At 41.1% G+C, this 24,700-nt stretch overlaps 1 protein-coding gene across 2 annotated transcripts in view; it reads right to left on the bottom strand.

Annotated features, from left to right (window-relative positions):
* LOC148900924 (TOX high mobility group box family member 3-like) overlaps positions 1–24,700 on the bottom strand; it is a 71,278-nt gene that overhangs the window by 10,144 nt on the left and 36,434 nt on the right. For both annotated transcript variants that reach the window (XM_088992995.1, XM_088992996.1), the window contains exons 2-3: positions 21,762–21,827; positions 4,854–5,105 (exon numbers count right to left, since the gene is read on the bottom strand). In XM_088992995.1, coding sequence (XP_088849121.1) covers positions 4,854–5,105; positions 21,762–21,827 — 318 coding nt within the window. The remainder of the gene's footprint in view (positions 1–4,853; positions 5,106–21,761; positions 21,828–24,700) is intronic.

Raw genomic sequence — 24,700 nt, 5'->3', positions numbered from 1 at the left:
TAACTGGATGAGTAACAAGAAAGCATCTTCTCCGAATCTGAAGCCATTGTTTTGATTCTAGAGCAAGGCAAGATGTCCTGGCGTGACGTCACAAACAAGGGGGCGGGACCTTCTTAAACTCGGCATCACCAAGGTCATTTTGAAGTAGTTTTGGGACACTTTAATAACTCATTTTTATTGGTGTTTGACTAAAAATATCAGCCTGCGTGTTTTGGGTATTTTAGATGCTATAAAACGTTTTTCTGATGTCAGTTAGGAAACAAAAAAATGGTGTCGGTTGTCCTTTAAATTTGCATATGCTCTCAATAAATAGCTTGGCAGAGGGCTGCAGAATTTGGCCATCTGTCATGCATGTCTGCGTCTCCTGCCGGCAGTAAAGACAATCTTTCTGGGTCCGAGTCTTCATCCACAGTGTCCGATCGAACATCTCTGACAGGGAGTTTCAGGAATCTTTTTCGCAATCTCTGTAAAAGGCCCATTTTACCTATTTTTTGTATCCTCTTATCTGCGCCGCTGTATTGTGCAAACAGCACCAAAACGGAAGTGAAGGAACAAGGTTGAAACGGCAGTTTTACACCTTCAAGTCGTGTCATAAGCCTTTTTTACACAGCCCGTAAAAAGAAGCTGTTTTCAACTTCTTTTTCAAATAAGTTATGTGTGTTTTTTTTCAGCCTTGGAGTTAGTTTCAGAAGCCCCTTTCACACCACCTTTGAAAAATCCACCGTGCTACAGCCCTTTTCCTGTGTCAACACCTTTGAACGAAATAGAGGCCATTTCCCATCTCCTGACATCGTATCACAGTTCCCTTTCAAAATACTTGTGTTTAAAGGTGGTGTGAAAAGGCCTTTACGTTGTTTTTTTTTCTGTACGACCATCACAAAAACAAGTTCATATGGCAATGAAGTTCTGAGGAAATATCAGAAACCCCTTTCACATGACCGGTTTTCTTGCCCCTTTTTCTTGTCATCATCCTGAACAAGAATGAGGTGTGAATTTTATGCCCTTTGAGGTGCTATCAGAAACTCATTCTACACTTTATATCAAAAAAAGACAATATAGATGCTACACAGGCGTAGAGTAAGAAAGATAAACAGTCAGTGCCACGGTCATGCCAAATAACCCCCTTTCATAGGCTGTAATATTGGCAAACCAGCCAGGACACCTATCATGCTACGTTGGCATAAATGCTAATATTTCAATGCCTTGGATAAGTACTCTCTCGTGACAGGTGTTCAGGTCAAGATTTATGCCTGCTTCTGACACCATATTCCAGTTTTCCGGTGACCCTGAACAGGATAATCTGAACACAACACACAGGGTGGACGGACATGACATTGGTAAACAGAGATTGCATTACAAGACAACAACTGTATGTTTGTAATTCAATCATAAAAGGACGGACTGAGGCAATTTTCTCTATGTCCTTGCACATGCGAGGATGCAACGAAAGCACCAGGTGTTCTTTGAAAATAGAAGCCCGGGACCCTTGCTGTGTTGTAGAGGACACGGAGGGGGAGCAGAAACTGTGAATATACTGTAGCTAGAAAGCTGTGGCCTCCGGTACGATTGGGTGTGAGCACAAACTAGGGAAAGGGAACACTCTGGCAAAAACATAAAATGAGAGTTCGGAGCTTGTTAGGAGAACGGATTAAATAAGTAATGACTTTGCATTCACGCCTTGTATTGACCACCCGCCCCTACGACTACTCCGAAAAATGTGAACAATTTTCAAGATCAATTTTCTGAATAAGGACTGTGATATTCTATTTGGAAGCCATTTTGCCAAGTGAAAACGCTCACAGCTGCAGGAATCCAGTGCCTTGACTACTTTCCTGTGTTAAAAATCTGGATAAAAGTGAGCAGGAAGCAAACAAGACAAAATGAAAAATGTAATTGCAATATTGTGTCATATATTTGTTGGCCCCTGCGGCCGTAATGAAGACGTGAGCTTGTAATCATGTATATAAGCTTGTCATTCCGTTATCAGGGTGCTGACAACAATGACAAAACACCCCTTCCAGGCCCTCGTAAATCACTGTCTGCAAACTGAGAACACCACTTATCTTGTTTCAAAAGTTCCCTCTTGGAGATTTGAAAGAAAAAAAATGAGGTGAAAGGAGTGACGATACCTATCGTGGCAAGACTTTGGGGGAATCAATCCCATTTCGGGAGAAAATGAAGTACCGTAGCCATTTTTTTTTCCTAGCGGAAGAATGTGCGATTGCCGATAACGAACGGCAACCTACTTTCTCAGCTTTGAAATAAGAGTCCAATCAGACACATGAGCCATGCAAATGGTCTTTAAGGACGAATAAATGCCGAGGAATCAAAATCTAATCCTCCAGCAAGTCGTGAGAATGGTCCAGAATGTAATTGTGTCAAGGTTCCTCCAGATGTACCGAGCTTAACTGACCGTGAAATGAAAATTCTTTAGGCACAGCCCTTGTGGGGCCCTCACTTACTGTACGGGCTGTTTAAAAAAAAGCGGCAATTATCTCGTGGGCCCCGGAGCAGGGAGGCGGGGACTCTTAAGAGTTTATAGCCCTTCTCCCCTTATGGAATGTAAATAAATGCAGTGGAACCAGGATATATGAGTCCAAAGTCAAACAATATTTGTACTTCAAACTGTCAAACAATAAAGACTTTAGCATCTAAAGGAGTTAAGTAGTTTTGAGTTTTTTAGGGATGTCATCAAGTTATCAGCAATGGCAAACATAGAAGTGTGAGACAAAAAAAACAATATCTGTATGTGACATGGTTCACAGGTACATATTGCTGATCTGTTCTGGCCTGTTAATTCAATAAAACAAATCAAAAGGATTAGCTTGCTACTGTGGAGGTTTATTATTACAGTGATACATTGGCTTAATTGGTTCCCAGACAGAGTGTGTAAGGCGAAAAGTGTGTATCCCAAAAATTATTTTCCCATAGAAAACCATTAAAATGAGAATAATACATTCCCAGGTCTCCATAAAACATAATTTTCTTCTTTCTAATTTTCTAAGCCTGAAGACAACACAAACTATACCTTATTTTATGTATAATTAATGTGCCATGGAATTATAATTAAATAAATAAACTTTACTATATAATAAAGTCATTTTATTTACCTTTGTGATGGTCGTTAATGGCTTGACGGAATGGAGTGGCCGGTTTCATCAGCATTAAACACTTGATGAGGAACGTAACCTTCTTCTTTCACCATCTTGAGGAATGATCCCTTGTCGGTGCTTTCTCTGTGATAATTTTACCTTGTTCCTCATCAATTGTGTTCTGTTTAGCTGGGTTGATAGCTTTTTGCATCAAGTGTACAGATGGCTTTTGCGGGTTGTTTGTGGAGCCAGATTGATGGGACATTTTAACCTTGCAGTCTACACTCTGCCTTTGAACTATCAAAGTTGAAACTCCCTCACTGTCGTCTGCCTGTCTCTTTAATGTTTAAACCACCCCCCTCACTGCTGCATTCTTGACCAATCACGTGGCTTTAACCGACGAGTGGGTGCGGGGAATAGAAGACAAAAACAGTCGGCTGCCATTTTGTTGTCAGAAGAACGGGCTCGTTTGTAAACGACACATCACTAATTGAGGCAGCTCTGTGTCGGAAAAAGGTTCATATGCCAAGGCAAAGTTCATATGCCAAGGTAAAATTTTCATAAATGGAACGTTCGTAAACCGAAACGTTCGTAAGCCAAGGGGTTCGTAAACCAAGGTATCACTGTATTCTATTTTTACATGTGGTGACACTTCAGAGGTTTTATCAGTGATGAAAACAAGGAAAAGTGTTGAAATGAAAGGAAAAACAGACCTCAATGTGACATCGGAAAGTAGCATATATATAATAACTTTGGCGTTGGGCCAATATAACTTAGCATACACCTACAAAGATTTTAACTCATAACGGCCAGACATGTTCAAAAATGTGTCCACTCCAGTACCAGGGTTTTTGTCATTGTCACTCAAATTCCAGGACCCGGAGAATATTGAGTTTGAGGACTACATAAACATTCAATGCAGTGTAAGAAACCTTAGACACTCTTCTTTCATCAGAAAAAAGGATGAATTCCTAAATTATATGAGTCTGGAGGTATATGAGCTTGAAATGAGGGTGGCTGTCCAAAATACAATACAATACATACATATTGGTTTATATAACGCTTTAACAACAGCTGAAGCTGTAACAAAGCGCTAACATGGACAAAAGGCAAATGCTGCCCCCTTGTAGAAGGGAAAAACATTGCCAGAGGCCATGGCCAGCGCTTTATCGGCACCCGAACAAGGAAAAAAAACAAATCGGTAATGGCACTCTACGTCCTATTTTCAATTGCCGAATAAATTCGTGAATGGCAGTGAATGAGTTAAAATGGTTCACGGCGACTCAATATCATCATGATCTGGACCAATCATGTTGATGTCCTTTTGTTTCTACTGCATGAAATGAATCTGTTTTATTTTTTCCTTCTCCACTCCTAATAGACAAGCAGTCTTCCATTTGACATTTCCATTTTTCTTTCTCAGTGCCCCTATCCACCGTGGCATTTAAGAACACCTTTTTTTCCCAACCAGAGACAACAATCTCACGGGCCTGCCTGCAACTACTCCGCAATCGACCGTCTCAGATTGAGGAAAAAAAGCATTTGCGTTTGGCTAACCTCTTACAACCTGAGTTTTGCCTGAAACTCTACAATTTACTATACATTGCTTTCAAAAGTGAGAAGCGACTTCCCTTCAGAGATTAGCGGGTTGCCATGGTAGCCGTTTTATCGGATGAAAAGAAGAGCACTGACTACTTGATTGGATCATCCAATATTTTCACTGTGCCGTTCTGGCAAAATAGAAAGGTCCGTTATGCTCACCACCGCTTGGCCGTTGCCCATCGGAATCCCATCCTGGTCCATCATGTTGCGTGAGATTGTGATGGACGGCAGATCCAAGCTCTGAGGGGGGAACTGAGGGATCAGGGAGCCCCTGTGCTGGGTTGGAGGATCCGGCATGATGTGGAAAGGTGAATCCCCTTCAGATAGGCCCAGGCCGGACTCCATTTCTGGTGGAGGTGTGATGGGAGGAATCTCAAACTCCTCGTCCCCTAGGCTGGGTGTGTGAAAGGTCTACAAAGGGAGGGAAGAAGACAAGACATTCGTTGATTTGACGGAAGTTGTTCAAGAGTTGTCAGAGTGTGGTGACACACTTCTACGTGCACTTAAGTGTCATTTTTTTCTGAAGCTATGAATGCGCTGTAGGCATCCAAAGAGGGTTGGATGGTAGGAATCACATTGCAATCACAGGAGAGGGAGAGAAAGCACGATAAAGGCACTTAATCTTTGGGATGCAAGATGTTAGGTTGAAGTGCATCGTTACAGACTAGAAAGCTTGAAAAAGCATTTTGAAAGATGATTACACACAGCCAGGAGTATTTCTTTTTTGTTCACTTTGCCTGTACTCTTAAATCTGCTCATCAAACAGCCTAATCCTTCTGCCTTTGGAATTAAAGCTTTCCGACACGCTTAATTTGCTTATGCGCCTATGCCGAGATGGGAATGTTCACACACTTTCGTCTTGTTTTTATGTTGCAATGTTGCCTTAAGTCACTCTGCGGAATGGCGGTATATTCATACATTGACCGAGTGAACATCAAAGGAAGTGCATGGTGTCAAAGGTGCTTGTCGGTCTTATTGCAAAATAATAACTGTATTGAAAAGCCAAAATAAATGTGAAGACGTGGATCATATCCACATAATTATTGAAGTCCTTCTAACTCTGCCCAAAAAGCAATTGGGGCTACTTTTCTAGGGCGGCTTCCTTTCAAAGAATCCTTCACTGGACCGTAATTGGCCTTGAAACATAAAATAAGGCATTATTATAATCATGAAGAGCTTGAAACACAGCTTATTTTTCAAAACACTCAGATGGAATGCACCATGGCAACCTTGCAAACAATTCACCGGGCAGAAGTCCCGAAAATCCATTTTGGAATAATGAAACAAACAGAAATAGTCTCAGAGATGGGTCAAAATACTGCTGTGGCATACCGGACCGTATCAGTACATCAGTATCATACAAAATATTTCAACATTTCACAAAATTATTCATAATTGTAATGGACACTTAAAAGGTGTCCACTCCAGTGCCAGGGTGCCACAGAATATCAAGTTTTAGGACTACTGATGGAGAATAATCAGAATCAGAATCAGAATCAGAATCATCTTTATTGCCAAGTATGTAGGACACACAAGGAATTTGTTTCCGGTAGAACACGAAATAAGAATAAGAAGTTATCCTATTTAAAACTGCCATTCTTAGCGGGCCAACCAAACAATAGGCCCACAGTAAAGGCGCAGATGGCCAGAGTCAATCTGAGTGAAACAGACACAACCCAGTTAAACGGTCATCTTCATCTAGGAGATCTGGCCTTGGACGGACTTTAGGACTCACTTTAATTTGCATATACTCTCAATAAATAGTGTGGCAGAGGGCTGCAATTTGGGTGTCTGTCATGAAAGACTATGTCCCCTGCCGGCAGTAAAAGACAATCTTCCTGTGTTCTAGCCTTTGTCCACAGTGTCTGACCGAACATCTCTGACAACTATGCAGCCTAAGAAATCTTAGGCTCTCTTCTTTCATCAGAAATAGTAATTCCTAATATGAGTCTGGAGTTATATGATCTTGAAATGGGCAGCGGCTGTCGAAAATACAATGCAATACATACGTTTTAGTTTATACTGTGCTTTAACAACAGCCGACGCTGGAATAAAACGCTAACGCGCTTCTAAATGAAATGTATTATTATTATTAACATGGGAAAAATGAAAATGCTGCCCCCTCGTGGTAGGGAAAACACTGCCAAATGTCTGACCAGCGCTTTATCGGCACCCCCGTAAGATAAACCAAAACCCGAACAAATTTGGGAATGGCGCTCCACACCATATTTTCAATTACCGAATAAATTCGGGGATAGCCGTGAATGAGTTAAGTTTGAACTTCGCTATGACCTGTCCGCTTCCCTATGTCCTGTCCGCTATGACCTGTCCGCTGCCGTAAGCTTGAGTCCACTCAAAAAGTCCCGGCGATGACAAAATGCCAATGGAAAGACAGTACTGGTACATACAAATGTGTCCAAAAGTTAATAAACTAAACTGCTCCGTAGATCAGCCCATCCTTGCTGCGTTTCTTCATCTTTTCCGACTTCCCAATGCCGAGCTGGGTCAAGCTGTATGCTGGCATGGAAAACTGTCATCTGTATTATATCATGCAGCCATCGAGATTTGCTTTGACAGCAAAGTGAGGCACAGGGAGGAGGAGACGAAGCTTTGGGCATATTCCCAAACTGGTAGTCGTAGTAATAAACCTGTTTAAGGATATTTTCTGTGCTTCACAAAACGGAAACAGTACACAACATAGGCCATTTTTAACGATATTTGGCACATTTAGTGAAGTGTGTTCTGTGGTGTTTTGGGTTCCCATGGCAGCAAAGTAGCAAAATCAAATCTATCATTAAACACATTGCTGAAGTCATACTGACAGTATATTTGTAATCACGAGGAGGTTCGCTGTTTCGTGGACATGTCACCGCAGCTGCTGAGTGAGTCAGGAAAACTCTTGTGCATGGTTTTTCCTTCATTTTATGAGGAGCTTGACATGCAATGTTTCAAGTTTGTGGTGTCCATTTAATTGGTTTGTGCAGAGGACGCTTGTACGAGAAGCGCTTGACTTCCTGTTTTTCCCCCCCAAATGATTTTCAGCACATGATATTGGAACGTAACACAGAAGAACATTAGAGCATATTCATACTCATATATTGACAGTGGTTTAATATTTTATTTAATGTTTTAAGAACAACAAGGAAGTTGATAACACGTAGTGATGGAAACAGATACCAGTATCACTGCTGCCTCATTTCTTCCATACCTTAAAGGACAACAAACGTCACTTTTTTGTTTCTTAACTGACATCAGAGAAATGTTTTATAGCATCTAAAATACCCAAAACACGCAGTATGATATTTTTATTCAAATGCAAAACACCAATAAAATGACTTAAAGTGTCCAAAATCTGCAAACAAATTGAGCTGCGAATTGGACATTTTCAGAAAGTCCCGAGCCCAGTTCGTGACGTCACGCCAAGACTTCTTGCATTGCTGGAGAATATAAACAATGGCTTCATATTCGGAGAACATGCTTTCTTGTTACACATCCAGTTATGAATATGATTCAAATAGTTCTGAAGAGGAAAGCAATGTTTGCAATCGATTAAATAATGTATTCCGTGCCATTTTGAGGCAACATTGGGGGGAAATGTATCACCAAAAAAGAGGCATAAAATGGCGACCAAGCTCCGTGTGAGGAATTAATCAGCCATTTCCACAGGCTGATAAATTGCTTACATGGAGCTTGGCCGCCCTCTTCTGGTTCTTTTTGGTGCAAGATGACGTTTTCAGACCAAACAAGTACAGCAAAATATATTGACGTGATGGAAGGACTGCTACAATGTGTCCTTTTTTCGGTCAGGGGCGTTCCTTCAGTGACGTCACGTACGGACTCGTCACCAACTCAAAAACAAGACTTCCGGAATATTCAGTGCGAGTCTTAAAACATAAAATATAGCTATATACGGTGGAATCTTTTGTAAAATACGCTCAGTAGAAGTCATTTGAAGCCATTTTACAAATTATGGACACAACTTGTCTGGAGACGTCGGTTGTCCTTTAATGATGAAACAAAATAAAATATGCACCCAAGGCCTCCAGTGCAGTCTGATCTCATTTCAAACAAGGAGTGATTAAATATGTCTCCTGCCCATGAGGAAAGACCCTTTTTTATGATGCTTGGTAGGAGGGAGTGTGATGGCTCTGATCCTACTGGACATAGCAGTGTGTCACGGTGTTGCCGGCAGTCATTTCCAATAAAGCTAAGCTGATTCCACACCAGGAACAGCTCAGAAGGGGCCCGCGATCGAAAATTAAGAAATGCACAGTCTCATTTCTTTTCATCGTCGCTCTGTTTATGCATTCAAACGGTGCCGGATAGCTCAGCTGAGCCAAGTGCCAAAACAACTGCTGGCACGGGGATGGAAATGCATGTTGAGGTTAAGTGGGCGACATTGGCAGTCATGACAAGCTATGAGATGCGCCTAGCATTGGCACTCTTGTGGATGAAAAAGGACACTGGAATCCAAGCATCAAGGATTCTTCCTTAAAGTGTCGAAGAACAATGCACAACAGCCAAATATGGCAATTTAGTCAACGCAATGTGAAGGATGAAACAGAATCAGAATAATCTTTATTGACCAAGTATGTCGAACACACAAGGAATTTGTCTCCGGTAGAACACGTGCACTCGTATCATGGTATCACGGTGTCAAGCGACTACTTGACACACACCCCCCCTTTGAATTGTTGCAAACTCATTTTAGATTATACTTAAATAGGCAAGGGAGGAAGCCCTCCCATAACCATGTCATTGAGGCTAATATTAGATTCTGCCCCCCCCCAAAAAAACATGCTAGCTTCTCAGTAGAAAACAAGCTTGTATTTTAAAACAAGTACGTATTTTCTGCACTAAAAGGCGCACCTAAAAGAAAATAATTTTTCAAAAGCTGACTATGCGCCTCATGTATGGAAAACGTATTAAAATATGTTATTGGTTGAAGGAGCACTTTATATTCCAAAAAAATACTGTAATTTCTTGTTCCAGAAAATATTCCTTGTTATGCCATTGTACAATCTCAGTTTTACCATTAATTTCCCCGTTTTCTCCAAGTCCACTCATGCGACTGAACAAAAAGCCATTGGTCCCCATATAATGCACATTGTTTAAAAAGCAATAGGAAAATTCCAACAATGCCTCCCGGAAGAAACATGAGAAGGTTGAATTTTTATCAGTGAATAATAAGAATTATTAGTATTATTATTTTCACCAGAGTGCCATCGGGCTGCTCTTTCAGGGAGAGAGAACAAAAAGCTTTTCAGGCAGTACTCCCAGCCCTTCAATAAATGTACTAATGTGATTCACAGACGCAATAACCAAGACATGTTGAAGGCAGCAGCATGTAATTACTGAATGTAGCCGCTCTGCGAATCAATGGCAGGCAGGATTAAGGATCCAGTTTCAAATCAGCAGAAAGCCAGAGTGCAACTACTCAAATGACAACATCAGACATCAAACGTCCTAATCAACATTATTTCAAATTTGTAGTCCATTTCTACATATTTATAGTTCATTAGATGTCTCTAATGTGATTGGCTCAGTAAAACGATACAAGGCAATCTTACCCGGACCGTATCTTTTACTTTGAGAGTGGCAGTCAGAGCTATTTGCCAGCTAGGGATGTGTGCTGTAGTAGGTCCAACCAGGTCATCTTATCTCATCCTCTAAGTGCATCAGGTAAATGATACACTGGCTGTCAAAACGCCACAGTCCATGCGAGATCACTCTAAATTACATGAGACACATTGGCAACCGACTTCGGCGGGATGGAACGCTTTATTGCCAGTCCTTCAAATGAACGGCTCACATTTTCCATTGGGAAGAAAGATTAACTGCCACGAGAATTAAGCCATTTGATCGGTGTTGCTAACCCAAACTATCACACTTAAATAGCGCATGCGAGTAGATGAGATTGATTGGTCAGTGCAGTATTAAAAGACACTTTTATGAGCGGTAAACTGAACATCTGTTGCAATTGCTTTGGGCACTTCACACTCTCTGCTTGTGATCGTAGATACTATCGTCAACTTGTTGGCCAAGGACATCAGATCCACGTTCTTTATATTCTGTGGAGGGGAGGCACACACCGTCTTCAACATTGGGGAAGCAGAAATACAGTCGCTGGAGTTCATCCGTGCAGAAGATCGCAAGCAGTATGCAAAGTACGTTTATACGGAATTGCAAGCAGGCCTCTACTTACAGGTGATGTAAAGTTGGCAAGGGCAACCTTTGTTCATTATTTGGCGAAATACAGCGTCTCAAATGGCCGAAGTCCTACTTTTACATTTACAATGCATCTTAGAGTAGTTTGAAGAAGCCTGACAGTGAAGCCTTCATGCTTCGTGTCCCGAATCTCTTCACCTCCCTCTGTATCTCAGTCCTTCTAAATAAGGAGTAAGACCATGTGTGCCAAAACCCTGGAAACAGTTGTTCCTTTTGATAAAGTGTAAATGAGGTTGGCTGTTTTTTTCCTCCTTTCCTTTCTGTCACTGAAGGAGCGACGCCAGTTTACCAAACTCACCCTTTCAGTCAATCCCACACCCCATTTTGTTGAAGTGGCTGATTGGGGAGCTCGCAGTTAAGGTTTCTTGTCATACGGTAGGCGGGGTAAAATCTATGCATTAACCCATTTTTTATTTATTTATTTTGAAATTGTGGGGCAGGTCCAAACGTTCTCAACAATATACGCCGGCCGGGACAAGTGATTGTCACATATTAAACTTCACTCCCTGGTCTGGGTTTTTGATTGATAGCTTTCACACAGGTCTCTATTCCAGCTCAGAAAATTGCTGGATTTACTCTGTCACTCCATTCCGCGACTGGAGCATTACGACAAAAATAGCTGTACAGCCAAGAGAAAACTGTCCATGAAGAGCCCTATCCACTACATCTCATACACAGAGATCGAACAAAATTGGCATTAAAATAAGAGCTGTCATTTAAAAAAGATTTGCTCTCTGGATACTATGGAACCATAACAAAAAATTATTGGTCTTCTATGGAGATAAAATATGGAAGAAAGTCTATTTGTCAAGGCAGCCCCAAAGCATAACATAGTTTCGTTTTTAATGCCAGCGGGCAGAACTGCAGAACCTCTTTTCAGCTTCTTGAACGTCTTTAAGAGGTAAGGCAACCATGTACATTGTCGTTGTGAGAGACCAGACAATGCAAGATATGAGCACAAAGCCACCTGCGTTGTCTCTGGATCTCAGGGACAAACGAAGAGGCACAAATGTTCCCGGCGCTAAAAATAACAGAGCAGAATGGAGTAACAGGAATTCATCCATATGAAAAGTAGAGAGGGCTTCGTGGATAGTCTCCTTATTATATTGGAATTGATGCTTCCAAGTGGTGAATTATGAGGCACAAAGCAATGAAAAAGAGCTCTATTATTCATGGAATGGGGCCAATGAAAAGAATGGATTGAATGGGGATGATAGTGAAGGATTACCAAGGAAGGAAAGCTATGTTTCTTCTTCTGATTGCTTAAATAGCACAAGGTTTCAATTTTACAGACATGTCATCACACGACCAAAACAAATGTACTTCCAAATCAAGTGGAAATATGAAAAGAGTGAAAACTACACTTTGAAAGTCACACACAAAAAAGCCAATCTTTTTTCCCCATTTATCAATGAATGTAGGGCCAATGGATAAGCACACTGAAAAACAAATTTCCACCACCACACTCCATCATAGCCAGACTCGCTACAGTCTTTTCATCCTAGCTGAGACTCTTTGATTTTCCCGTCACTGTTTCTTCACCTTCTGACCACATTCATTGATGCTCTTCAGTGTTGAGCCTGTCACCGATGTAAAGGGGCTCAGAACATATCCCTGCTGTATCACTTCACACTTAAACTTCTCTGTCACACTTAGAACACACCTTGTCATTGTTCTGCTGCTCTTATACATGTCCTGCGCTGTTCTAACATATTCTTCTGCCACTTCAGTGCAGTACCACAGTTCCTTTCTGCGTATCACACACACATACACGCACGCATGCATGCACGCACACACTCACACATACATTCCTGTTTCAATGGTTTTGTGAGGTCCGGATAACTCCAGATAAAGGAGTGAGGACCACTGTTGCTGATAAGTTTAGAGAAGTGTTTAAACTAGTGTTACATTTGAACACTAAATGTCACCCCATTTCCCACTTCAACTTCTTTAAAAACAAAGAAATAAAAAGTGGACTTGAAACTGAAATGACAGCAGGAGTGAGGTTTCTGAATGGGTATATTCAAAGTCCTCACCCCTGTAGTGAATTTGGTTAAAATATCGTTTTACTTTTCGTGATATGAACTTTTTCCTCTCATTAACCACGCACACACAAACATAAACACACACATTGAGTAAAAAGTGTGTGTATCCAAGTGAATTGAAAATACACGCCAAAAAATCATTTTGGGTGAATTTGTGAGGACATTTCTCAAACTTTAACAGATGCATACACCCTCTAGAAGCCTTTAGAATGCAAAACATGTGAGGACCAGCCAAAATGCCCTCACTACGTATGGTATAAAATGTTAGTGGTCCTCACAAGACTAGTCATACAAACACACCCACACACACACACACACACACACACCCACACACACACACACACTTTGCACTCACCAGAATACAAATGAATATCCTTGTTTAACTCATTCACTACCAGACATGTGCAAAAATGTGTCCACTTCAGTGCCAGGGTTTTTGTCATTGTCACTCAAATTGCAGGACCGACAGATTATTGAGTTGAAGAATTACATAAGCATTCAATGCAGCGTAAGAACCCTTAGACAATCTTCTTCCATCAGAAAAAAAGGAAGAATTCCTAAATTATTTGGGTCTGGAGTTATATGAGCTTGAAATGAAGGCGGCTGTGCAAAATACAATACAATACCATATTGGTTTTTAAAGGGCTTTAACAACAGCTGAAGCTGGAACAAAGCGCTAACAAGGAAAAAAAGCAACTGCTGCCCCCTTGTAGAAGGGAAACACATTGCCAGAGGCAATGGCCAGCGCTTTATCATCACTTAAATAAGAAAAAACAAAACCTGAACAAATTCGGAAATGGCGCTCTCTGTCATATTTTCAATTCCTGAATAAATTTGTGAATGGCAGTGAATGAGTTAAAAAAAACACTTAAATAAATGAATGGAGCAAAGTATACAATAGAAAGCCATACAAATGAAGACAGATAGTTATTTGTTTGTCCACCAAAGAAAAAAAACAATCATCAACCGGACACATGAACAACCACATTAAGGCAGTATCCTGAAAACGAAATGAGCTTAGTTTATTAATTTTCTGAAAAAAATATGACTCAAAGACACGTGTACTGGGCCAACCAAACAATAGGCCCACAGTAAAGGCGCAGATGGCCAGAGTCAATCTGAGTGAAACAGACACAACCCAGCGGTCATCTTCATCTAGGAGATCTGGCCTTGGACGGACTTTAGGACTCACTTTAATTTGCATATACTCTCAATAAATAGTGTGGCAGAGGGCTGCAATTTGGGTGCCTGTCATGAAAGACTATGTCCCCTGCCGGCAGTAAAAGACAATCTTCCTGTGTTCTAGCCTTTGTCCACAGAGTCTGACCGAACATCTCTGACAACTATGCAGCCTAAGAAATCTTAGGCTCTCTTCTTTCATCAGAAATAGTAATTCCTAATATGAGTCTGGAGTTATATGATCTTGAAATGGGCAGCGGCTGTCGAAAATACAATGCAATACATACGTTTTAGTTTATACAGTGCTTTAACAACAGCGGACGCTGGAATAAAACGCTAACGCGCTTCTAAATGAAATGTATTATTATTATTAACATGGGAAAAATGAAAATGCTGCCCCCTCGTGGTAGGGAAAACACTGCCAAATGTCTGACCAGCGCTTTATCGGCACCCCCGTAAGATAAACCAAAACCCGAACAAATTTGGGAATGGCGCTCCACACCATATTTTCAATTACCGAATAAATTCGGGGATAGCCGTGAATGAGTTAAGTTTGAACTTCGCTATGACCTGTCCGCTTCCCTATGTCCTGTCCGCTATGACCTGTCCGCTGCCGTAAGCTTGAGTCCACTCAAAAAGTCCCGGCGATGCCAAAATGCCAATGGAAAGACAGTACTGGTACATACAAATGTGTCCAAAAGTTAATAAACTAAACTGCTCCGTAGATCAGCCCATCCTTGCTGCGTTTCTTCATCTTTTCCGACTTCCCAATGCCGAGCTGGGTCAAGCTGTATGCTGGCATGGAAAACTGTCATCTGTATTATATCATGCAGCCATCGAGATTTGCTTTGACAGCAAAGTGAGGCACAGGGAGGAGGAGACGAAGCTTTGGGCATATTCCCAAACTGGTAGTCGTAGTAATAAACCTGTTTAAGGATATTTTCTGTGCTTCACAAAACGGAAACAGTACACACGATAGGCCATTTTTAACGATATTTGGCACATTTAGTGAAGTGTGTTCTGGGGTGTTTTGGGTTCCCATGGCAGCAAAGTAGCAAAATCAAATCTATCATTAAACACATTGCTGAAGTCATACTGACAGTATATTTGTAATCACGAGGAGGTTCGCTGTTTCGTGGACATGTCACCGCAGCTGCTGAGTGAGTCAGGAAAACTCTTGTGCATGGTTTTTCCTTCATTTTATGAGGAGCTTGACATGCAATGTTTCAAGTTTGTGGCGTCCATTTAATTGGTTTGTGCAGAGGACGCTTGTACGAGAAGCGCTTGACTTCCTGTTTTCCCCCCCCAAATGATTTTCAGCACATGATATTGGAACGTAACACAGAAGAACATTAGAGCATATTCATACTCATATATTGACAGTGGTTTAATATTTTATTTAATGTTTTAAGAACAACAAGGAAGTTGATAACACGTAGTGATGGAAACAGATACCAGTATCACTGCTGCCTCATTTCTTCCATACCTTAAAGGACAACAAACGTCACTTTTTTGTTTCTTAACTGACATCAGAGAAATGTTTTATAGCATCTAAAATACCCAAAACACGCAGTATGATATTTTTATTCAAATGCAAAACACCAATAAAATGACTTAAAGTGTCCAAAATCTGCAAAAAAAATTGAGCTGCGAATTGGACATTTTCAGAAAGTCCCGAGCCCAGTTCGTGACGTCACGCCAAGACTTCTTGCATTGCTGGAGAATATAAATGGCTTCAGATTAGGAGAATATGCTTTCTTGTTACACATCCAGTTATGAATATGATTCAAATAGTTCTGAAGAGGAAAGCAATGTTTGCAATCGATTAAATAATGTATTCCGTGCCATTTTGAGGCAACATTGGGGGGAAATGTATCACCAAAAAAGAGGCAGAAAATGGCGACCAAGCTCCGTGTGAGGAATTAATCAGCCATTTCCACAGGCTGATAAATTGCTTACATGGAGCTTGGCCGCCCTCTTCTGGCTCTTTTTGGTGCAAGATGACGTTTTCAGACCAAACAAGTACAGCAAAATATATTGACGTGATGGAAGGACTGCTACAATGTGTCCTTTTTTTCGGTCAGGGGCGTTCCTTCAGTGACGTCACGTACGGACTCGTCACCAACTCAAAAACAAGACTTCCGGAATATTCAGTGCGAGTCTTAAAACATAAAATGTAGCTATATACGGTGGAATCTTTTGTAAAATACGCTCAGTAGAAGTCATTTGAAGCCATTTTACAAATTATGGACACAACTTGTCTGGAGACGTCGGTTGTCCTTTAATGATGAAACAAAATAAAATATGCACCCAAGGCCTCCAGTGCAGTCTGATCTCATTTCAAACAAGGAGTGATTAAATATGTCTCCTGCCCATGAGGAAAGACCCTTTTTTATGATGCTTGGTAAGAGGGAGTGTGATGGCTCTGATCCTACTGGACATAGCAGTGTGTCACGGTGTTGCCGGCAGTCATTTCCAATAAAGCTAAGCTGATTCCACACCAGGAACAGCTCAGAAGGGGCCCGCGATCGAAAATTAAGAAATGCACAGTCTCATTTCTTTTCATCGTCGCTCTGTTTATGCATTCAAACGGTGCCGGATAGCTCAGCTGAGCCAAGTGCCAAAACAACTGCTGGCACGGGGATGGAAATGCATGTTTAGGTTAAGTGGGCGACATTGGCAGTCATGACAAGCTATGAGATGCGCCTAGCATTGGCACTCTTGTGGATGAAAAAGGACACTGGAATCCAAGCATCAAGGATTCTTCCTTAAAGTGTCGAAGAACAATGCACAACAGCCAAATATGGCAATTTAGTCAACGCAATGTGAAGGATGAATCAGAATCAGAATAATCTTTATTGACCAAGTATGTCGAACACACAAGGAATTTGTCTCCGGTAGAACACGTGCACTCGTATCATGGTATCACGGTGTCAAGCGAATACTTGACCCCCCCCCCCCTTTGAATTGTTGCAAACTCATTTTAGATTATACTAAAATAGGCAAGGAAGGAAGCCCTCCCATAACCATGTCATTGAGGCTAATATTAGATTCTGCCCCCCCAAAAAACATGCTAGCTCCTCAGTAGAAAACAAGCTTGTATTTTAAAACAAGTACGTATTTTCTGCACTAAAAGGCGCACCTAAAAGAAAATATTTTTTCAAAAGCTGACTATGCGCCTCATGTATGGAAAACGTATTAAAATATGTTATTGGTTGAAGGAGCACTTTATATTCCAAAAAATACTGTAATTTCTTGTTCCAGAAAATATTCCTTGTTATGCCATTGTACAATCTCAGTTTTACCATTAATTTCCCCGTTTTCTCCAAGCCCACTCATGCGACTGAACAAAAAGCCATTGGTCCCCATATAATGCACATTGTTTAAAAAGCAATAGGAAAATTCCAACAATGCCTCCCGGAAGAAACATGAGAAGGTTGAATTTTTATCAGTGAATAATAAGAATTATTAGTATTATTATTTTCACCAGAGTGCCATCGGGCTGCTCTTTCAGGGAGAGAGAACAAAAAGCTTTTCAGGCAGTACTCCCAGCCCTTCAATAAATGTACTAATGTGATTCACAGACGCAATAACCAAGACATGTTGAAGGCAGCAGCATGTAATTACTGAATGTAGCCGCTCTGCGAATCAATGGCAGGCAGGATTAAGGATCCAGTTTCAAATCAGCAGAAAGCCAGAGTGCAACTACTCAAATGACAACATCAGACATCAAAAGTCCTAATCAACATTATTTCAAATTTGTAGTCCATTTCTACATATTTATAGTTCATTAGATGTCTCTAATGTGATTGGCTCAGCAAAACGATACAAGGCAATCTTACCCGGACCGTATCTTTTACTTTGAGAGTGGCAGTCAGAGCTATTTGCCAGCTAGGGATGTGTGCTGTAGTAGGTCCAACCAGGTCATCTTATCTCATCCTCTAAGTGCATCAGGTAAATGATACACTGGCTGTCAAAACGCCACAGTCCATGCGAGATCACTCTAAATTACATGAGACACATTGGCAACCGACTTCGGCGGGATGGAACGCTTTATTGCCAGTCCTTCAAATGAACGGCTCACATTTTCCATTGGGAAGAAAGATTAACTGCCACGAGAATTAAGCCATTTGATCGGTGTTGCTAACCCAAACTATCACACTTAAATAGCGCATGCGAGTAGATGAGATTGATTGGTCAGTGCAGTATTAAAAGACACTTTTATGAGCGGTAAACTGAACATCTGTTGCAATTGCTTTGGGCACTTCACACTCTCTGCTTGTGATCGTAGATACTATCGTCAACTTGTTGGCCAAGGACATCAGATCCAAGTTCTTTATATTCTGTGGAGGGGAGGCACACACCGTCTTCAACATTGGGGAAGCAGAAATACAGTCGCTGGAGTTCATCCGTGCAGAAGATCGCAAGCAGTATGCAAAGTACGTTTATACGGAATTGCAAGCAGGCCTCTACTTACAGGTGATGTAAAGTTGGCAAGGGCAACCTTTGCTCATTATTTGGCGAAATACAGCGTCTCAAATGGCCGAAGTCCTACTTTTACATTTACAATGCATCTTAGAGTAGTTTGAAGAAGCCTGACAGTGAAGCCTTCATGCTTCGTGTCCCGAATCTCTTCACCTCCCTCTGTATCTCAGTCCTTCTAAATAAGGAGCAAGACCATGTGTGCCAAAACCCTGGAAACAGTTGTTCCTTTTGATAAAGTGTAAATGAGGTTGGCTGTTTTTTTCCTCCTTTCCTTTCTGTCACTGAAGGAGCGACGCCAGTTTACCAAACTCACCCTTTCAGTCAATCCCACACCCCATTTTGTTGAAGTGGCTGATTGGGGAGATCGCAGTTAAGGTTTCTTGTCATACGGTAGGCGGGGTAAAATCTATGCATTAACCCATTTTTTATTTATTTATTTTGAAATTGTGGGGCAGGTCCAAACGTTCTCAACAATATACGCCGGCCGGGACAAGTGATTGTCACATATTAAACTTCACTCCCTGGTCTGGGTTTTTGATTGATAGCTTTCACACAGGTCTCTATTCCAGCTCAGAAAATTGCTGGATTTACTCTGTCACTCCATTCCGCGACTGGAGCATTACGACAAAAATAGCTGTACAGCCAAGAGAAAACTGTCCATGAAGAGCCCTATCCACTACATCTCATACACAGAGATCGAACAAAATTGGCATTAAAATAAGAGCTGTCATTTAAAAAAGATTTGCTCTCTGGATACTATGGAACCATAACACAAAATTATTGGTCTTCTATGGAGATAAAATATGGAAGAAAGTCTATTTGTCAAGGCAGCCCCAAAGCATAACATAGTTTCGTTTTTAATGCCAGCGGGCAGAACTGCAGAACCTCTTTTCAGCTTCTTGAACGTCTTTAAGAGGTAAGGCAACCATGTACATTGTCGTTATGAGAGACCAGACAATGCAAGATATGAGCACAAAGCCACCTGCGTTGTCTCTGGATCTCAGGGACAAACGAAGAGGCACAAATGTTCCCGGCGCTAAAAATAACAGAGCAGAATGGAGTAACAGGAATTCATCCATATGAAAAGTAGAGAGGGCTTCGTGGATAGTCTCCTTATTATATTGGAATTGATGCTTCCAAGTGGTGAATTATGAGGCACAAAGCAATGAAAAAGAGCTCTATTATTCATGGAATGGGGCCAATGAAAAGAATGGATTGAATGGGGATGATAGTGAAGGATTACCAAGGAAGGAAAGCTATGTTTCTTCTTCTGATTGCTTAAATAGCACAAGGTTTCAATTTTACAGACATGTCATCACACGACCAAAACAAATGTACTTCCAAATCAAGTGGAAATATGAAAAGAGTGAAAACTACACTTTGAAAGTCACACGCAAAAAAAGCCAATCTTTTTTCCCCATTTATCAATGAATGTAGGGCCAATGGATAAGCACACTGAAAAACAAATTTCCACCACCACACTCCATCATAGCCAGACTCGCTACAGTCTTTTCATCCTAGCTGAGACTCTTTGATTTTCCCGTCACTGTTTCTTCACCTTCTGACCACATTCACTGATGCTCTTCAGTGTTGAGCCTGTCACCGATGTAAAGGGGCTCAGAACATATCCCTGCTGTATCACTTCACACTTAAACTTCTCTGTCACACTTAGAACACACCTTGTCATTGTTCTGCTGCTCTTATACATGTCCTGCGCTGTTCTAACATATTCTTCTGCCACTTCAGTGCAGTACCACAGTTCCTTTCTGCGTATCACACACACATACACGCACGCATGCATGCACGCACACACACACACATACATTCCTGTTTCAATGGTTTTGTGAGGTCCGGATAACTCCAGATAAAGGAGTGAGGACCACTGTTGCTGATAAGTTTAGAGAAGTGTTTAAAGTAGTGTTACATTTGAACACTAAATGTCACCCCATTTCCCACTTCAACTTCTTTAAAAACAAAGAAATAAAAAGTGGACTTGAAACTGAAATGACAGCAGGAGTGAGGTTTCTGAATGGGTATATTCAAAGTCCTCACCCCTGTAGTGAATTTGGTTAAAATATCGTTTTACTTTTCGTGATATGAACTTTTTCCTCTCATTAACCACGCACACACAAACATAAACACACACATTGAGTAAAAAGTGTGTGTATCCAAGTGAATTGAAAATACACGCCAAAAAATCATTTTGGGTGAATTTGTGAGGACATTTCTCAAACTTTAACAGATGCATACACCCTCTAGAAGCCTTTAGAATGCAAAACATGTGAGGACCAGCCAAAATGCCCTCACTACGTATGGTATAAAATGTTAGTGGTCCTCACAAGACTAGTCATACAAACACACCCACACACACACACACACACACACACCCACACACACACACACACTTTGCACTCACCAGAATACAAATGAATATCCTTGTTTAACTCATTCACTACCAGACATGTGCAAAAATGTGTCCACTTCAGTGCCAGGGTTTTTGTCATTGTCACTCAAATTGCAGGACCGACAGATTATTGAGTTGAAGAATTACATAAGCATTCAATGCAGCGTAAGAACCCTTAGACAATCTTCTTCCATCAGAAAAAAAGGAAGAATTCCTAAATTATTTGGGTCTGGAGTTATATGAGCTTGAAATGAAGGCGGCTGTGCAAAATACAATACAATACCATATTGGTTTTTAAAGGGCTTTAACAACAGCTGAAGCTGGAACAAAGCGCTAACAAGGAAAAAAAGCAACTGCTGCCCCCTTGTAGAAGGGAAACACATTGCCAGAGGCAATGGCCAGCGCTTTATCATCACTTAAATAAGAAAAAACAAAACCTGAACAAATTCGGAAATGGCGCTCTCTGTCATATTTTCAATTCCTGAATAAATTTGTGAATGGCAGTGAATGAGTTAAAAAAAACACTTAAATAAATGAATGGAGCAAAGTATACAATAGAAAGCCATACAAATGAAGACAGATAGTTATTTGTTTGTCCACCAAAGAAAAAAAACAATCATCAACCGGACACATGAACAACCACATTAAGGCAGTATCCTGAAAACGAAATGAGCTTAGTTTATTAATTTTCTGAAAAAAATATGACTCAAAGACACGTGTACTCACATCGCCAGCAGCCAGCAGGGTGCCATTCACTTCTGACATGTTCATGTAGTTGTTGTTGTTCTGGAACTGAAAGGGAAAAAGAAACAACAACAAAAACACCATCAAAAATTGCTCTGTTACGATTGGACATTAGTCACTCTAGTGTCCTCATTGATGTGTTAGCCTTGAACAACCTTTTTTACTTATTTTTTATTAATTTACTTTTTTATTGCTTGCATGAGGACCCGCCACCATGTTGGCCCCTGATGATTGTGTCAGTCAGAGGCCTGGGTTGATTCAGTGCAAGTGGAAAGTAATGAGACACCACTCTTGTCTATTCAGCGGTTTCGCCGCTGACAATTAAAAGCGTTTGCATGACAAAGACAAGTATCAAGATGCACTAGTGGCTTATTTATTAACTTCACATAACCTGTGGGCGAGTTGTGATACCGCATGAGGTTGAGTGTGTTTTCATTTGGGGGCGCGTATGACACAAGGTAATCAGAGCAAATTAATGAGAGTGTTGGCAGTCATAGCTGTTGATCTTCGAGGAGCCCTTCTCAAACTCCCACAAGGCACACGCCCCTTCAACAGTTGGCTCCTCCCTCTTGCACCCAGACCAAAAACGTCCAAAAAGCTTTGATCGCAAACTTTTAATCTGTGTACCGTGTTCACCACCACAACATACAGTGATACCTCGGTTTACAAACGCCTTGGCTTTCGAACTTTTCGGTAAACGAACGTTAAATTTATGAAAAATTTACCTTGGCATACTAACTTTTTTCGCACATGAAGCTGCCTCAATGAATGATGTGTCTTTCGCGAACGAGTCCCTTCTTCTTAACAACAAAATAGCAGCCGACTGTTTTTGTCTTCTATTCCCCGCCCCCAGTCGTCGGTTAAAGCCACGTGATTGGTCAAGAACACAGCAGTGAGGGGAGGTGGTTTAAACATTAAAGAGACAGGCAGACGACAGTGAGAGAGTTTCAACTTTGATAGTTCAAAGGCAGAGTGTAGACTGCAAGGTAAAAATACCCCATCAATCTCCACAAACAACCCGCACAAGCCATTTGTACACTTGATGCAAAAAGCTATCAACCCAGCGAAACAGAACACAATTGATGAGGAACTAAATAAAATTATCACAGAGGAAGCACCTACAAGGGATGATTCCTCAAGATTATGAAAGAAGAAGGCTACATTCCTCATCAAGTGTTTAATGCTGATGAAACCGGCCACTACATTCCATCAAGCCATCAACGACCATCACAAAGGTAAATAAAATGACTTTATTATACAGTACAGTTTATTTCTGTAATTATAATACCATAGCACATTTATTATACATAAAATAAGGTATATTTTGTGTTATTTTAAGGCATAGAAAATTAGAAAGTAGAAAATTATAGTTTATGGGGACCTGGGAACGGATTATTCTCATTTTAATGGTTTCCTATGGGAAATTAATTTTTGGGATACATACTTTTCGCCTTACACACTCTGTCTGGGAACCAATTAAGTTCGTAAGTCAAGGTATCACTGTAGCTACTATTGGTTGGTCAATGTGTTATTTTCACATATGTAATTGTATGAACCCCTAAAGGACATTAAAAAATTTTGGGGGGGCATTAAAATAATGGCAGCTGTAAATGCCACATGTGCGTTGCAGTGACTAAAATGAGGCACTTGGCAAAGAAATGTTTTCACAACCCCCGAAACCCCCTTTCCTGACCCATGCGTGGTCTCCTCGAAAAGTGGCAGCCACTTCCTTTCTTTGGGGACACAAGCGTGGTGAAAGGTTGGAACAATAGGACATAGAATGAAGAATTATGGGCTAGCAGCTGGGTCAAGCCGCACAATGCACCTCTGTGTGAAGTGGACTCGACCCACGCAAGACTCCATTTGGGATAGGGGTGGTGTAAAAAAACGCGGGGACTTGGTTCAACTTGGGTTTCATCAGGCTTTTGTGTGTGTCTTCAAATAATGACCAGGAACTGGAGTTGATGAGAAGAAGAAGACGAAATAAAACAATGTCTTATCGGGGTCTAACAATGGTGTGAACAAATGAAGATCAGAGCCTACGCATGAAGTGCATCCATATATTTTCCAGCCTTTTGTGCCCGTTTTTTTTCTCATCTCCTTTTATATCGGGCAGTTAGTATATGAATGTAATTACCGAAAGGACTTGGGCTAATCAACAAGGAATGGTATCCATTAAATAGTCTGCGCCCCGAGGGAGAGAGGGGGTGAGTGGAGGATGGGGTAGGGGGAGCGATGTTAACAGGGTTCTGCATCAACGAGAAGTGGTTGTCGGAGCAGGTGGTTCACAGCCTCTGGTGCCATCAGCCCTAAAGATGTCCTGCTCAGACCTCATTGAACCAGGAGTGTTGAGCACATGACACCGCCTTGCTTATCAAACTGGAAATGAATCCAAAAGTGGAATTTATCTTGGAAAGTGTTACTCTGCCACTTTGAATAGTCAAGGACATCTCTGAGACTCCAGTTTACCATCAGACGGGAGGCACTTTGATATGAATGAGGCATTGGTAAATGGATGACAAGAAGCAAATAGTCTCTGAAGGACAATTTGACAATTGCCCAAATTCCGAGACAAGTCAGGAAAAGCCTTTTACCAGATGCTGCTGCGAAAGTTAAAATGTTATATATTTTTAAGGTCGATTTAGAAGTCTTTATCACGCCGTCTGTACACGTTTAAAGGACAACCGTCACCTCCGGACAAGTTGTGTCCATAATTTGTAAAATCACTTCAAATGACTTCTACTGAGCGTATTTTACAAAGATTCCACGGCATATAGCTATATTTTATGTTTTAAAACTCGCGCTGAATATTCAGGAAGTCTTGTTTTAGAGTTGATGACGATGCCTGACGTGACATGGAACGCCACGTCTGGAACGCCCCGGACCGAGAAAGCGACACACAATGCATTTTGGGTATTTAT

Source organism: Hippocampus bargibanti, linkage group LG03, assembly GCF_051943395.1.
Source record: "Hippocampus bargibanti isolate YZ-2025 linkage group LG03, ASM5194339v1, whole genome shotgun sequence".
NCBI classification, from domain to species: Eukaryota; Metazoa; Chordata; class Actinopteri; order Syngnathiformes; family Syngnathidae; genus Hippocampus; species Hippocampus bargibanti.
Note: the sequence above shows the minus strand (reverse complement) of the source record. Positions and strands in the feature narration are given on the sequence as shown.